The sequence below is a fragment of the Aulonocara stuartgranti genome (genome assembly GCF_965226115.1).
Source record: "Aulonocara stuartgranti genome assembly, chromosome: 7".
Taxonomy (NCBI): Eukaryota; Metazoa; Chordata; class Actinopteri; order Cichliformes; family Cichlidae; genus Aulonocara; species Aulonocara stuartgranti.
This window is the reverse complement of record NC_138945.1, coordinates 55,091,749-55,105,998: the sequence shown is the minus strand read 5'-3', so window position 1 is coordinate 55,105,998 and position 14,250 is coordinate 55,091,749. Positions and strand designations below refer to the sequence as shown.

The 14,250-nt window shown below is 43.6% G+C and overlaps 1 protein-coding gene across 1 annotated transcript; it reads right to left on the bottom strand.

Moving 5' to 3' along the window:
- Positions 1 to 373: 373 nt before the first annotated feature.
- Positions 374 to 12,075, bottom strand: sigirr (single immunoglobulin and toll-interleukin 1 receptor (TIR) domain). The gene is made up of 10 exons (XM_082539305.1): positions 11,800 to 12,075; positions 10,043 to 10,306; positions 9,604 to 9,811; positions 9,385 to 9,512; positions 8,149 to 8,289; positions 7,917 to 8,060; positions 2,925 to 3,027; positions 2,569 to 2,719; positions 1,749 to 1,926; positions 374 to 823 (listed from the first exon to the last, which is right to left on the bottom strand). Exons 1-10 carry the CDS (start codon positions 11,867 to 11,869, stop codon positions 654 to 656), a joined length of 1,557 nt encoding a protein of 518 aa, XP_082395431.1. The 5' UTR covers positions 11,870 to 12,075; the 3' UTR covers positions 374 to 653.
- Between the last annotated feature and the right edge of the window lie 2,175 nt (positions 12,076 to 14,250).

Sequence of the window (14,250 nt, the reverse complement as noted above, 5' to 3'; positions counted from 1 at the left end):
ACCAGACCTTCCCTGCTGCACCCTTATTTAGGCTCTTACCTCAGTGCAGGACCTCCATGAGGAGAGAGAACATCAACGTTTACAAAGGAAGAAAACCTTGTGATTGATTTCCAGTACGTGCAAAGCTTCCAGCTAAACAATCCTATTGTGTGGGAGTCCCGTTCCTTCACCTGACTAGGAAAAAAAGCATATTCCCTGGATTCTCTGGACTGATATCTGATCTGTCATGTGTAAGTTTTTATGTCTTTGCCAACTATTTGTTTACTGCCAACTATAAAAGGAAGATCGAGTGCTTATAAATTAAAAAAGAAAATCCTTAAGACACCGTCATTACACTGTCTTTTGTTGGAGACTAAAATAAAGATCAACAGGGTAAATTGGCAATTAATAAAATATTTATTGTACACACACTCTTAATTACACTTACTTCCCTGAAATACTTCAGACAATTTCTCACAAAGTATGTTACACATCAGTATGAAATGTAAAAATGCTAAAAATCATCTATGGCATGTAGAAACAGAAAGCAACACACTGATTTTAATAACACATTGTACAGAATGGAAACAGTTGGCTACACGATGGAGAAAACAAAGAAAAGACGTGCCGACAGCGATCTCTACAGAGCGTCGAGTTTTAGAAAGGAGTGTGAATCAGATGTCCTCAGCGACCAGGCAGTAGAAGTCTGAGCGTGCTGCGTAGTTGCGTGATCCCAGGTCCGAGATGTCGATGTCAGAGGGTTTTGGCTCAGCTGCTGAGCTGGTTGCAGCGGGGAGAACTGGAGCTTTGCAGGACAAAGCTTTGTAGACAGGGAGGCGAAGACCTGCGACACAGAAGGAGAGCGATGCAAAATGTCACTTTCCCCTTCTTTGGTTTGTATTGATTAAATTGTGTGGTGATTTTTTCTGTATGAGTGTACAAATAAAATACTTTTTTTACATTTTTACTGCAAAGTAAAAGGAAACTATTGCTTTGATTTTTTATAAAGACTTAAAATGGGTGCTCTCTGCTGGGCTCTGTCCAAAGTTACCATCACTTGAAAACCTCACCAGCACCAAAGCTTCAACATGAATAATTGTATGCTCAGCTCTTTGTGGCTAAGTGTAGCGGCTTTTTGAAAACTCATAAATCCAGACCTAGGACGAGTGTGTTTATTACTCTTTACCTTTGGACAGACCCAGCCAAGTTGTTTATGCCATCACAAAGTTAAACTAACCTAAGCCAAGCCAAGCCCACCATCATTTGACTGCAGCGTTTTGTAAATAGTTTTAATTCTTGCATCTAACTTCCTGCAAGAAAACAAACTAATGAACAGTTTTTAACTCTTAAGAACGAAATGAAAGCATTCTCATCAATAGTGAAATGAAAAGTAAATATGTGAAAGACCATTGTGATATAATGCCTTAGTTATGAAGTTAAGTATTAACTATAGCTTAGTCAGTATTTGTTTATTCAAATTGGGAACTAACTAAGTGAAATGAAGAGAGTTTCGACTCTGACGTGTTTTTTTTTGTTTTTTTAAGTCTTTCAGGTTGAGACTTGTATGAAGGCTGGAACATTTTATGTTGCACTCTTGTGACAACAAGTACAAGAACTGCTGAATAGTTGATGATTTGCATTATTGGATCAAAGTCATTAACAGGTGCTTGTTAAACATGTGAATGCTTGCCTCAGTATTTTTTCCAGATATTAAAATTTTAACATTTTTGTGTGTGTTTCTCACACAAAACCTAGACTGCACCTCTTACCCAGATCACCGGCAGGGTCCGTATCTGAACGGCAGTTCAGGTAGTCCGGCTGAAGGGTCAGCATCGGGTCTTTGTCATCCTCCAGCAATGTCTGAGGGTCACCAGCAGACTCCTTGTGGAAGACAACACTGCGAGGCATTGCTAAAGCTAGCTCTTTCCAGAAGACAGATGAAGGCGTCTGTGCAAACACAAGCACAAAGACACCAAATAACATTCGTCCCAGCAAGCTGCTACAAAGTCAAACGAACCTTCTAAAGTGCAATGCTATAGTTTTCATTTCATTTTGAATTGATAAAGCTGCTCATTTTTGATATCAATAATGCATGATAGCAAAGTGAAAACAAAGATGTTTCAACTTTTATGAAAGACTGAGAAAAATATGTGAAAATGCATGACTGTGGCAGTCACTTTTACAAGCTAACTTAGTGATAATTCAGATCTTCTTGGGGGGGGGGGGGGGGGTCCTGTAAAATAAACACTAGCTTTATCACTATTATTATTCTAGCCTTGAACCTTCCAATAAACTTTTGAGAACGTAGAAGAACACAAAAATCTTCTGACTTGTAACTGACAGATTTCTATCTGCACTGTTACTCTCTGTTATTGTCTCCTCTTCCTGGTTTTCCCTGGTTTGAAGTGGGCAGTGCTACAGTTGAAAATGTAATGGCATGTACAAATGCAAACCAATCATTCCCCACATTTTAAACCTAAACATCGTGACAACCAATCAAATCTACCACACCCACAGTGTCCTTCGGATAATGTCAGTCGAAACTATCCATCATATTAGCAAGGAAACAACATATGGCTGGAGTATTACCACAGAGTTGTGTCTCCAGGTAAGTATGGTGAGGCAGTGCTGGTGCTCACTAAGCTGCTGTTTGAACTCTGGCCTCATGCGCTTATACTGAGCATCCAACAAGATGAAGATGGGCTGCTGACACAACTCCAACAAGTGCAGGAGGCCTTGTCTAAAAAATACACAGAGCTCCAGTTAAACATAGGACACTGCATATTGGAGCAATTCTGCCCTCAAGTGGTACGATGTACTAATACACAAATTATTACATTTGCTTTCACACTTTCATAACTTGGCTGTTTGCTATATAAATTCAATATCATTTTTATTTATAAAGCAAAGTTTAAATAGTGATATTTCTGTGTATTCCGTCCTACCTGAAGTTACTGGAACACCAGTCCTGTTCAAGGTAAGCAAAAGAGAGCAGCACGATGAGGCGCCGAGAGCGACTGATGTTCATTAGGAGCTCTGCAGAAGGATCTGAAAACAGATGGTGCAATTAAAAAGGCAAAAATTAATGTTTTTTACACGAATCAGTGCAGAATATTAAGAACACTCTTACTGTTTCCATAAACATTAGGAGGGTAAGTAGCAGCCATGTGCTGCTACCTCTATAAAAGTAGAAGAGCTGCATCTCAGACTTTGCAGGCCTCAGTCAGCATATTAAAGGTTAAAGTTACAACAGCCCCTCCTTGAATCGCTACCTTATCGTGGTGGAGGGGTTTGTGTGTCACAGGGATCCCAGGGGCTATGTTGTCTGGGGGCTTTTGCCCCCTGGTAGGGTCTCCCATGGCAAATTGGCCCTGGGTGAGGGACCAGACAAAGAGCGATTCATAAGACCCTTATGAAAAGGACATCGAGGGAACAGTTTACCCTGCCCGGGATAGGGTTACCGAGGCCCCGCCCTGGAGCCAGGCCCGGGGAGGGTGCCCGAGGGCGAGCGTCTGGTGGCCGGGCCTTAGTCCATGGGGCCCGGCCGGGCACAGCCCGAAGAGGAGACATGGACCCATGCTCCCGCAGGCCCACCACCCGCAGGAGGCGCCATAGGGGTCGGGTGCATTGTGTGCCGGGTGGCGGCCAGGAGCGGAGGCCCTGGCGGACTGACCCCCGGCTGCCAAGACTGGCAATAGGGACATGGAATGTCACCTCTCTGGTGGGGAAGGAGCCTGAGTTAGTGCGTGAGGTTGAGAGGTACCGGCTAGATATAGTCGGGCTCACCTCTACGCATGGCTTGGGCTCTGGAACCAGTCTCCTGGAGAGAGGCTGGACTCTGTCTCAGTCTGGAGTTGCCCCTGGTGAGAGGCGGCGGGCTGGGGTGGGTATTCTAATATCCCCTCGGCTTGCTGCCGGTACGTTGGGGTTTTTCCCGGTGGACGAGAGGGTTTGTTCCCTGCGCCTTAGGGTCGGGGAACGGGTCCTGACTGTCATCTGCGCTTATGCGCCGAGTGGCAGTTCAGAGTACCCAGCCTTCTTAGAGTCCCTGGGGGGGGGGGTGCTCCACCTGGAGACTCTGTTGTCCTGCTGGGAGACTTCAATGCTCACGTGGGTAACGACAGCGAGACCTGGAGGGGCGTGATTGGGAGGAACGGCCTCCCTGATCTGAACCCGAGCGGTGCTCTGTTATTGGACTTCTGTGCTAATCACAGTTTGGCCATAACGAACACCCTGTTCGAACATAAGAGTGTCCATAAGTGCACGTGGCACCAGGATGCTCTAGGCCGTAGGTCGATGATCGATTTTGTAATCGTATCAGCAGACCTGCGACCATATGTTCTGGACACTCGGGTAAAGAGAGGGGCTGAGCTGTCAACTGATCACCACCTGGTGGTGAGTTGGATCAGGTGGCGGGGGAAGACGCTGGACAGACCTGGTGCACGTCTAGCAGAGGCCCCAGTCCGCGAGATCTTCAACGCACACCTCCGGCAGAGCTTCAACAGCATTCCGAGGGAGACTGGGGACATTGAGTCCGAATGGACCATGTTCAGCGTCTCCATTGCCGAAGCTGCTGCATTGAGCTGCGGCCGCAAGGTGGTTGGTGCCTGCCGTGGTGGTAATCCCCGAACCAAATGGTGGACACCAGAGGTGAAGGGAGCCACCAGGCTGAAGAAGGAGTCCTATCGGGCTTGGTTAGCCTGTGGGACTCCGGAGGCAGCCGACAGGTATCGACAGGCCAAGCGGAATGCGGCTCGGGCAGTGGCTGAAGCAAAAACTCGGGTGTGGGAGGAGTTCGGAGAGGCCATGGAAAAAGACTTTCGGGCTGCCTCGAAGAGATTCTGGCAAACCGTCAGACGTCTCAGGAGGGGAAAGCGGTGCTCTACCTGCACTGTGTATAGTGCTGGCGGAGCGCTGCTGACGTCGACTGAGAAAATTGTCAGGCGGTGGAAGGAATACTTCGAGGACCTCCTTAATCCCACTGACACGTCTTCCGAGGAGGAAGCAGAGTCTGGGGATGAGGGGAATGACCCGCCAATTTCCGGGGGCGAGGTCACTGAGGCAGTTAAACAACTCCTTGGTGGCAGAGCCCCTGGTGTTGATGAGGTCCGCCCCGAGTTCCTGAAGGCTCTGGACGTTGTAGGGCTGTCCTGGTTGACACGCCTCTGCAATGTTGCGTGGAGATCAGGGGCAGTACCTGTGGACTGGCAGACCGGGGTGGTGGTCCCCATCTTCAAGAAAGGGGACCGGAGGGTGTGTTCCAACTACAGGGGGATCACACTCCTCAGCCTCCCTGGGAAAGTCTATGCCAGGGTGCTGGAAAGGAGAGTTCGTCCGTTAGTCGAACCTTGGATACAGGAGGAACAATGCGGTTTTCGTCCTGGTCGCGGAACACTGGACCAGCTCTTTATCCTCTCCAGGATACTTGAGGGTGCATGGGAGTTTGCCCAACATGTGTTTTGTGGACTTGGAGAAGGCATTCGACCGTGTCCCTCGGGGTGTCCTGTGGGAGGTGTTGCGGGAGTATGGGGTGTCTGGCCCATTGCTACGGGCCATTCGATCCCTATACAACCGTTGCAAGAGCTTGGTTCGCATTGCCGGCAATAAGTCGGACTCGTTCCCGGTGGGTGATGGGCTCCGCCAGGGCTGCCCTTTGTCTCCGGTTCTGTTCATAATTTTTATGGACAGGATTTCTAGGCGCAGCCAAGTGGCGGAGGGCTTTCGCTTTGGTGGCCTCAGAATCTCATCTCTGATTTTTGCAGATGATGTGGTTCTGTTGGCTTCATCGGGTGAGGGCCTCCAGCTCACACTGGAGCGGTTCGCAGCCGAGTGTGAAGCAGCGGGAATGAGGATCAGCACCTCCAAATCTGAGGCCATGGTTCTCAGCCGGAAAAGGGTGGAGTGCCCACTCCGGGTCGGGGATGAGTTCCTGCCCCAAGTGGAGGAGTTCAAGTATCTCGGGGTCTTGTTCGCGAGTGATGGGAGAAGGGAGCCAGAGATCGACAGACGGATTGGGGCTGCAGCTGCAGTAATGCGGACGCTGCACCGGTCCGTCGTGGTGAAGAGGGAGCTGAGTGTAAAAGCGAAGCTCTCAATTTACCGGTCGATCTACGTCCCTACCCTCACCTATGGCCACGAGCTGTGGGTAGTGACCGAAAGAACGAGATCGCGGATACAAGCGGCAGAAATGAGCTTCCTCCGAAGGGTGGCTGGCCTCTCCCTTAGAGATAGGGTGAGAAGTTCGGCCATCCGGGAGGGGCTCAGAGTAGAGCAGCTGCTGCTCCACATCGAAAGGAGCCAGCTGAGGTGGTTCGGGCATCTGACAAGGATGCCCCCTGGGCGCCTCCTGGGTGAGGTGTTCCAGGCATGTCCCACCGGGAGGAGGCCCCGGGGCAGACCCAGGACACGCTGGAGAGATTATATCTCTCGGCTTGCCTGGGAACGCCTTGGTATTCCCCCGGATAAGCTGGAGGAGGTGGCTGGGGAGAGGGAGGTCTGGGCCTCTTTGCTTAGGCTGCTGCCCCCGCGACCCGGCCCCGGACAAAGCGGATGAAAATGGATGGATGGATGGAGTTACAACAGTACAAATAGAAAAAGACTGACAAAGTGTGGCTTGTTTGGAATGTTTGAAAAGTTGCATCTTAGCAAACCACAAGACTTCTGGAACAATGATCTGTGACGGCCAAGACCAAAGTGGAAATGTTTGGCCATGACGCAAAGCACCAAATATAGTGAATACCAAACATAGCATATTAGCACAAACACCTCATACCAACTGTGAAGCACGGTGGTGACGGGCTGTGATTTGCGCTTGTTTTGCAGCTACAGAACCTGGGCACCTTGTGGTCTCTGAGTTGACCAATGGTGCTGGAGTTTAGTGACTAAGAGGCTGGCAAGGCTAGCACAGAGAGCTGACCAGTGGATTTGAACTCATAAACCTTTTCTGTTTCATTTCTAACATTTCTAACTATTGTAACACTGTATGGCCTGAGTGTAGTTAACCTCCTAAGACCCGAACTCTTCCATGGCATGCATTTTTAATTTCTCTTTGATATTTGGGCATATTGGGACCTGATGAGTGTAAAAACAAAGAATTGCCAGATTTTTTTTGTTTTACCTGATTTTTGTTCCTGACAAAAATGAGATGCACATATGAGGATATTTGTTTAAAATTTCAATAGAACAGTGGCAGTATAATGTCCTCGTAAGTGGATATCAGGCCCTTGTAGAGCAAAATTTTGTATTTTGGTCTAGACAACCCAAAACGTGATGTCCACATATGTGGACACCGGGTCCTAGGAGGTTAAAGATGAATTTGACTTCTTCAATTTCACACATTCCTGAAAGATGTGAACTCAGACAGTCAAAGACAGCTGTTATACATTAACTCTCACTCTGTCTACAGGTGTGACAGGCAATCTGACAGAGAGTGAGACCTATATTTTTGGTCTTTTTCTGACTGGGACAACTGATTTTCTATGGTTTATACAGAGTGCTGGCTTTCAGCACTTTAACCATATCTAGTCACATATGGGGCAATCTGTCTGAAAGCTAAAGCCTGGTATGAAATTGGGTCATGCAACAGGCACAGCGGTAAATATACAAGAGAAAGCTTGAAAAAGAAAAGAATAAAGGTGCTACAATGCCCCAGCTGTGCATAGACGAATACTCACAAACTTCATTGAACTAAAGCAACAAAGAGTGAGACGAAATTCTTGCACAACGATGTGAGAGACTGATAAACTTGTGAAGAAGTTATTGCTCTGATGTGGTTCTGAAAATTACTGATTCAGAGTGTCCTATAAAAATGATGTTTTTCATGATTGTTCATTTCAGTGGGTTACTTAAAATTATATATGCTGATCATGAAGCAGGCATGAATGAGGGAAGCAACACAGAAGCAATAGTAGCGCTGCAGTGTGGGAATATAATCATACCTGCACCAGGTAGTATATCGTTGTCATTGAGGTGCACTTTGTACCCATTTATATTTTCCAGGTGAGGTTTGAGTACGAAGTTGACAAACTTCCTGTCATAGTCATTATTCACATATGAGATATAGGCATCATATAATTTCCCATCTGAAAAGGTTCAGACACAAACATCCAGGTGTTGTTAATACAAAAATATCAGTGCGGCAACTTAATTTAAATTCAAGAGAGGTCTCACCATTGAGTTCATAGTCTCCATACGAGTTCTTGTACCAGAGTTTGATGTTCAGGTGGCACCTCGAGTAAATGACAGCAGCTAAAGCCAGGAACAGGAGGAGGATGACAGCTGCAATCACGGCACCTGTGTGACTGGGGCTGCCTGGACATAGATACCAGAAGCAAAAGGAAAATCAATGGAAATCAATGGAGAATATAAAGGTAATACTCCAATTAAAAGATTTTATATTATACAACATATATTGTGGCACAATTTTTAATATACAGCATAGACAGCAAGTAAACTTTTGGAGGAAAATCCAAGATAAAAAAAAAAGCACAACTTTTTCAATTTAAATGATTAAAGATGTATGCTATATAATTATTCCACCCCGGAAAAAGAACAGCTCAAAGAATTAAAAGAACAAAATTACCATTATATTTATAGAGTATATGTGAATGTCTGACCACAACTGCACAGAAATAGTTTCTTTCCCAGTCTTTGTTTTTTTTTTTTTAAATAACAATAATGTATACTTTATTGATCCCCGTGGGGAAATTCCTCTCTGCATTTAATCCATTCACCCAGTGAAGCAATGGGCAGCCATTAGGCACCCGGGGAGCAGTGTGTAAGGATGATACCTTGCTCAGGGGTACCTTAGCGTAGCCTTTCAGTGGATTTGAACCCCCGACCTACTAATCATGGGGGCACCACTCTACCTACTGAGCTATCCCTGCCCCATTTTTTTATTTTATTCTTACCATGTAAAAAAAAGTAGTTACTGCTCACATAATATGTGACTATAGTGCTTTAAAGCATCAGTCTGGACCTGAACTAACTCATTATCAAAAATTATTCAATCAAGACAGAGCTACACAAGCATATCAAGTCAGATTCCTGTGTTTGTTGAGTTTGATGGTCCTGTGTAAGCACTTTAGTTAGTCTTTAATATTTAAGTTTGCAGGGAAAGGGCTGAAAATATAGTGTACGCTTAAACTAACTTCTTTTAGCTGCCGACTGTGTCCAGAGCAGTACATGCAAAGCCTAATGCCATCCACTGGAAGTAACCCACTGACTGTGGATCAAAATTTCAAAGAACCCCATTTAAAAGAAAACACCCTTAGCTGAGTAGATGGAATTTCTCCGTTAAATAGTTAGTATTTAAAGAATATGTTTAAATATGGAAAATAGACCCATTATGTATCCTGAATAGCCTCAACTCCTATTTGAGAAACTTGTTTGTTTTTTTATTTTTACCTAGATTCTTCAGACTGAAGTCAGCAGAAATGTTCCTCACTGTGCAGCTGTACAGCCCAAAATCTTCCAGCTCTCTGAGGGTGATCACTAGGAAGCTATTTACCATCAGCTGGTTGGCACCGGGGGACCTGATATAGTTAGACAGAAGATTAAGCACAGGTCTAAACACAGGTACATTATTAACTTTCGCCAAGCTAATATTCAACGGCTTCAAATCACCATGATGATGTGTTCAGCGAGGAAAGTGTGTGGTTATTGAGGGGATGACCATCTTTACTCCACTGCAACGTGGTGTCACATTGCTTCTCTGCTGGGTCCCAGAAGAGGAGAGCAGTGCAGTTCAGTTTCACAGTGGATCCCACATTTTCCCAGAGTGTTGTCGAGCCCCCGTTAGGTTTAAATTCTGGAGCCTTGGAGCACTGAGACTCTGTGTAAAGACACACAGCTGTTATCCATGTTCACTGCAAGATCTCCAGACAATAGGGGCCTTCATGCCAGGTAGCACCTGAGCCTGTTACTAGAAGGCATGCTGAAACAAAATACCTGTTTGCAGGTATATCCATTCAATTAACCCCTTCAAATCCACACACAAACTCTACAGCAGCTCATTGATTTCTAAATAACTTAATTACTCTAGCACACTGAAACATTACTTTACCTTTAACTAGGAGACGCACAGTAAATGTGACCGTGCTGTTGCTCTGTTGCATACAGGTGTAATTTCCTTGGTCTTCCAAATTTAGGCTATTAAAGTCCAGGTAGATTTTGCTCTCATTTGTAGGGAGCTGCACGCAGTCCTTTTGCCAGGTCAGCTGTGTTTGAGATGTGCTCTGAACAATCTTCAGAGGGCACTGTAGTTGATATGGATGCCCGACAAATGCCGCCTGTTCTTTAAATCTACTCTCATCCACGCAAGTTTGACCTTCGTAGAGAAGAAATACAGAGGTTTACTTAGGACAGAGTATTCAGTCCGTGTCAGTGCATTTATATCCCTAAGATAAAATCTGTAGGCTACACCTCAAAGTATTGAAAGACTTAATATTTATATTTACATCTAGATTCAATTAATTTTATGAATCCCCAAAAGGGCAGTTAGTTTGCATCTTACCCAGACAACCTATTTAACAGTCAAATTCACACAGCCTACACTCTTTAAACACTACTCACAAACATTGTTCCAGTAGAAGACACAGATCAACAAACAATGAAGTTAAATAAAAAATATAAATAAAATAAATTAATAGGATTAACAAGGAGAAGTGTTTAAAAACTAGCAATCATGGAAAAATTAATCTAAATGATCCTGTCAGGGTTAAGTGATCAAATAGCCGAGGGAATTGAGGATTTTTGAGGAACCATTTGTTCTACACTGGACATAGCAGTGACTTGAGAGCAACTTCCTGAAATGAGACCACAAAGCATACAAAACATGATCAGGATGTTCAATACTGTTTTTTTCCTCCTTTATCCCCTGTTTTTTCCTGATCAGGTATCATGTTATGTAAGGTAACATGACACCATGCACTGTTGCATCACTAAAAACTGAATCAGATGCCCAACAATCTAGTATGAATGGGATTTATGTTATTTTGGCCCATAAACAAACCACAATGTAATAAGGCTACAGTATTAGCACAAATCTACCCCTGATGCATGCGGTATGATCAAATGGATGCAGGCCAAAATCCCCCGAAATTGGCTTTACTTCCTTTTAAAGAAACATTTTGCATACAGTCTGTGCATACAAGCAGCTTGCACAGACTCTGTGGAGCGACACGACACTGTGTAGTTTGTAGGGCCTGGAGTAAGAGGTTAATGATGTATGAAGGTGAAGTTGTTTACACTTTCACCCATGAAGACGATGAGCAAAGGAGTGTTTCCCTGACTTAGATTATAATAGATTCAAACAATAATAATAATAATCAAGAAAAACAACAGCGTATTCAGTGTAAACAAATGAGCCTTACCAAATTAAACACATCGGATAAACTAATGTCAGCTGCTGCTCTATTAAATCCTAACCTGTCGGTCAAGTTGGTCAGCGCATGCGCACATTGTGACGTTAAGGAAAAACCAACAAATATTCGCTCCTCCTTTTGACTTTTCCTCCTTTTCTTCTCTGTTTTTCTTTCAACCCGTCCGGGTCTAAAGTCCGTTTCTGGTCTTGTTGCCGGGCAACAGCATGTGACTGCGTGACACTGACATGCGTGCACGCAATGACCACATGTGCATTGACCTGGTTGTTTAGCATACTCATCAGCATCTATGACCGCGATAAATAGTTTATAATAAAAACGCATCCACAATGAATACATTGAATACAGCCACAGCTCCCAGCTGTGGAGCTGTTAAGCAGGTGCTCCAAGCAAACTCTAAACCTGCCCTTAAAAAGTGATAAGTAAATAACACCCTTACCGACTGCGAGTAAACCTCTGTCCCATAACCCGGAGCACATCAAAGTGAAAGCCACTAAAATCACAGCCATGAGCGGGCAGCTGTTTCCCTCTTCCTCCGTCCTCAGGTGAACACTGAACCGAGTGCAGAGTTTTCTGTTTAACTACATCACTAAACCACAACTTTCCTGGCTTATTATATGGTTACAAACAGAGTCGAGGCGGATATGCAAACGACAGCCTTGCGGTTCACTAACTGCACCTGGAAAAACCTGAAGCTCTCCTGCCGATTGGCTGGCCCTTGGTCATGTGATGCACACACCGACTTTTACCTGCCTTGCACTTTAACTTCCTGTACAGGAAGAAAACTGGCTAAAAAGGGATGTATGTGAATACTGTAACAGAGAGAACAACCAAAATGGTTTATTGTCAACTTTTTATTTTAGTATTGCTGTTTAGATGTATGACACCTAATATACAGGCGCCATCTGGGCCCGAGAAGCTCTGGCAATAGAGATTATGAATCTCTAGATTTTGAATGCCTGGTAAAATAGAAATGAATAAACACCTACATAATATTAGTTGTTTATTAACAAAGGGTTTGTAAAAGGTGCGTTGAATTACTTTGTCACAACCTAGTACCGGTAAATGTATTACCTAAAGCTTTAAAATAACTTTTTATTACAAATAAAATTTACAGTATTTGACCCCTTCACAGTTTCCTTTTTCTTTTTCTTTTTTTTTGTGCATATTTTTCAGACTTCTATTATTCAGACCAATGACTGTAGAAAAACAGTCATTGATTCAGACAAAGACAAAGACAATACAAGCAAGTATTTGTAATAACTGGTGTTTACTTTGTCATAGCGCTGTGAAGGCATTTTGGCCCACTCCTCTTTGTGAATTTGTTTTAATTCAGCCACACAGGATGGTTTTCAAGTATGGATAGTCTGATTAAGGTCATGCCAAAGCATCTCAATCGAATTTAACTTTGGACAGCTACTCATCCACTCCAGGTGTACTTGAGCTTCATGACATGAACTGATGGCTGGATGTTTTTCTTCAGGATTTTCTGGCAGAGAGCAGAATTCATGGTTTAATTTCAGCAAGTCTTCCTGAAGCAGCAAAGCAGCCTCGGACCATCACTTTACCACCACCACATTTGCTGTTGGAATGATGTTCTTTTTGTGAAATGTTGTGTTAGTTTTATGACAAATATAACGGGACAAAAAGCCTCCAAAAAGTTAAACTTTTTTCTTATCACTGTAGAATATTTCCCAAAAGTCTTGGGGTTCATCAAGATGTTTTTTGGGAAATGTGAGGGAGGCCTTTGTGTTGCTTTTGGTTAGCAGTAGTTTTCTCCTTGAACTCCCCTGGATGCTATTTTTGCCCAGTCTCTTTCTTATTGTTGGATCAAGAACTTTGATATTAACTGAGCCAAATGAGGCCTGCAGTTCTTTTGATTGCGTTTGCATTCTTTTGTGACCTTACCATAAGTCTAAATGTCATAAATAAAGTCATTAGTAACTAAGTAAAATGTTATTTTTATAGCACTGCAACCTTTTGCGGCTGAATTTACAGCGAGGAAGACCAAGACAAGGTATGTTGGAAGCAAGAGGCATTTATTTGCCCATTTAGCTCTGGCTATGACAGTTACTCACATGTCAAGCCTTCTCACAGCACGAACAATCACACTCATCTGATGACAACTGGCAGCCTTAAATATTCGCAGCTCTTAAGTTCTAAACCATTTTTTTACTGTCAGGTAAAATTGAGGTTGAGGTTTTTCTAAATCTAACTGTCCACCAACATTCTACAATACACAATTTTATTAAATGAATATATACATACATTTTACAACTTACATGTTTTGTTTTGTTTTTTTTAAAAACATGTTTTGCAACAAAATGCTAGAAACACAAGGTTACCTTATTGCAGCTGCCCCTTATCACATGACTTCAGGGGCATGCTGGGGATGTAAAAGTTCACTGATGTATGATGTTGCTGCTTCATGCAGACCTCTAAAAGTAGAAATCAGAATCTGAAAGTGGACTTATAAGTTAATGGGGAGCCAGTGCAACTGAGTCAGCAACTGTGTGACATGTGAAGAATTAGTCTGAAACCTCGTGGAAGTGTCCTGAACAACCTGCAGCTCTGTCAAAGAAGTTTTGTTAAGGGAAGAAAACAATGAATTACAGTAATCCAGGCGTGATGAAATAAAGGTATTAATAACCATCTCCAATTCATGCCGTGACACAGAGGAATTCATTAAGGAATGTTTTAAATCAACAGCTCTTCTTATATTGGTAGTACAAATCCTATTTTGTTTTATGCACACAAAATGTAAACTGCAAATGTGTAATATTTACAATATCTTTGTGATTAAGCTACTGCTTTAAAACCTTTTGTTTTAAAATGTATTTTTCTTGAAAATCAAACTTGAAGACAAAAGACGTGTGGCTTTTTTGCCACT

Bases quoted from the DNA above. Each gene is read 5' to 3' on its own strand.
- sigirr (XM_082539305.1), bottom strand. From the start codon at position 11,869: ATGGCTGTGATTTTAGTGGCTTTCACTTTGATGTGCTCCGGGTTATGG. The intron at 9,812-10,042 runs GTAAAGTAATGT...GTCTTTACACAG, and splicing joins TGTGCGTCTCCTAGTTAAAG to AGTCTCAGTGCTCCAAGGCT. The intron at 3,028-7,916 runs GTATGATTATAT...ATCTGTTTTCAG, and splicing joins CGATATACTACCTGGTGCAG to ATCCTTCTGCAGAGCTCCTA.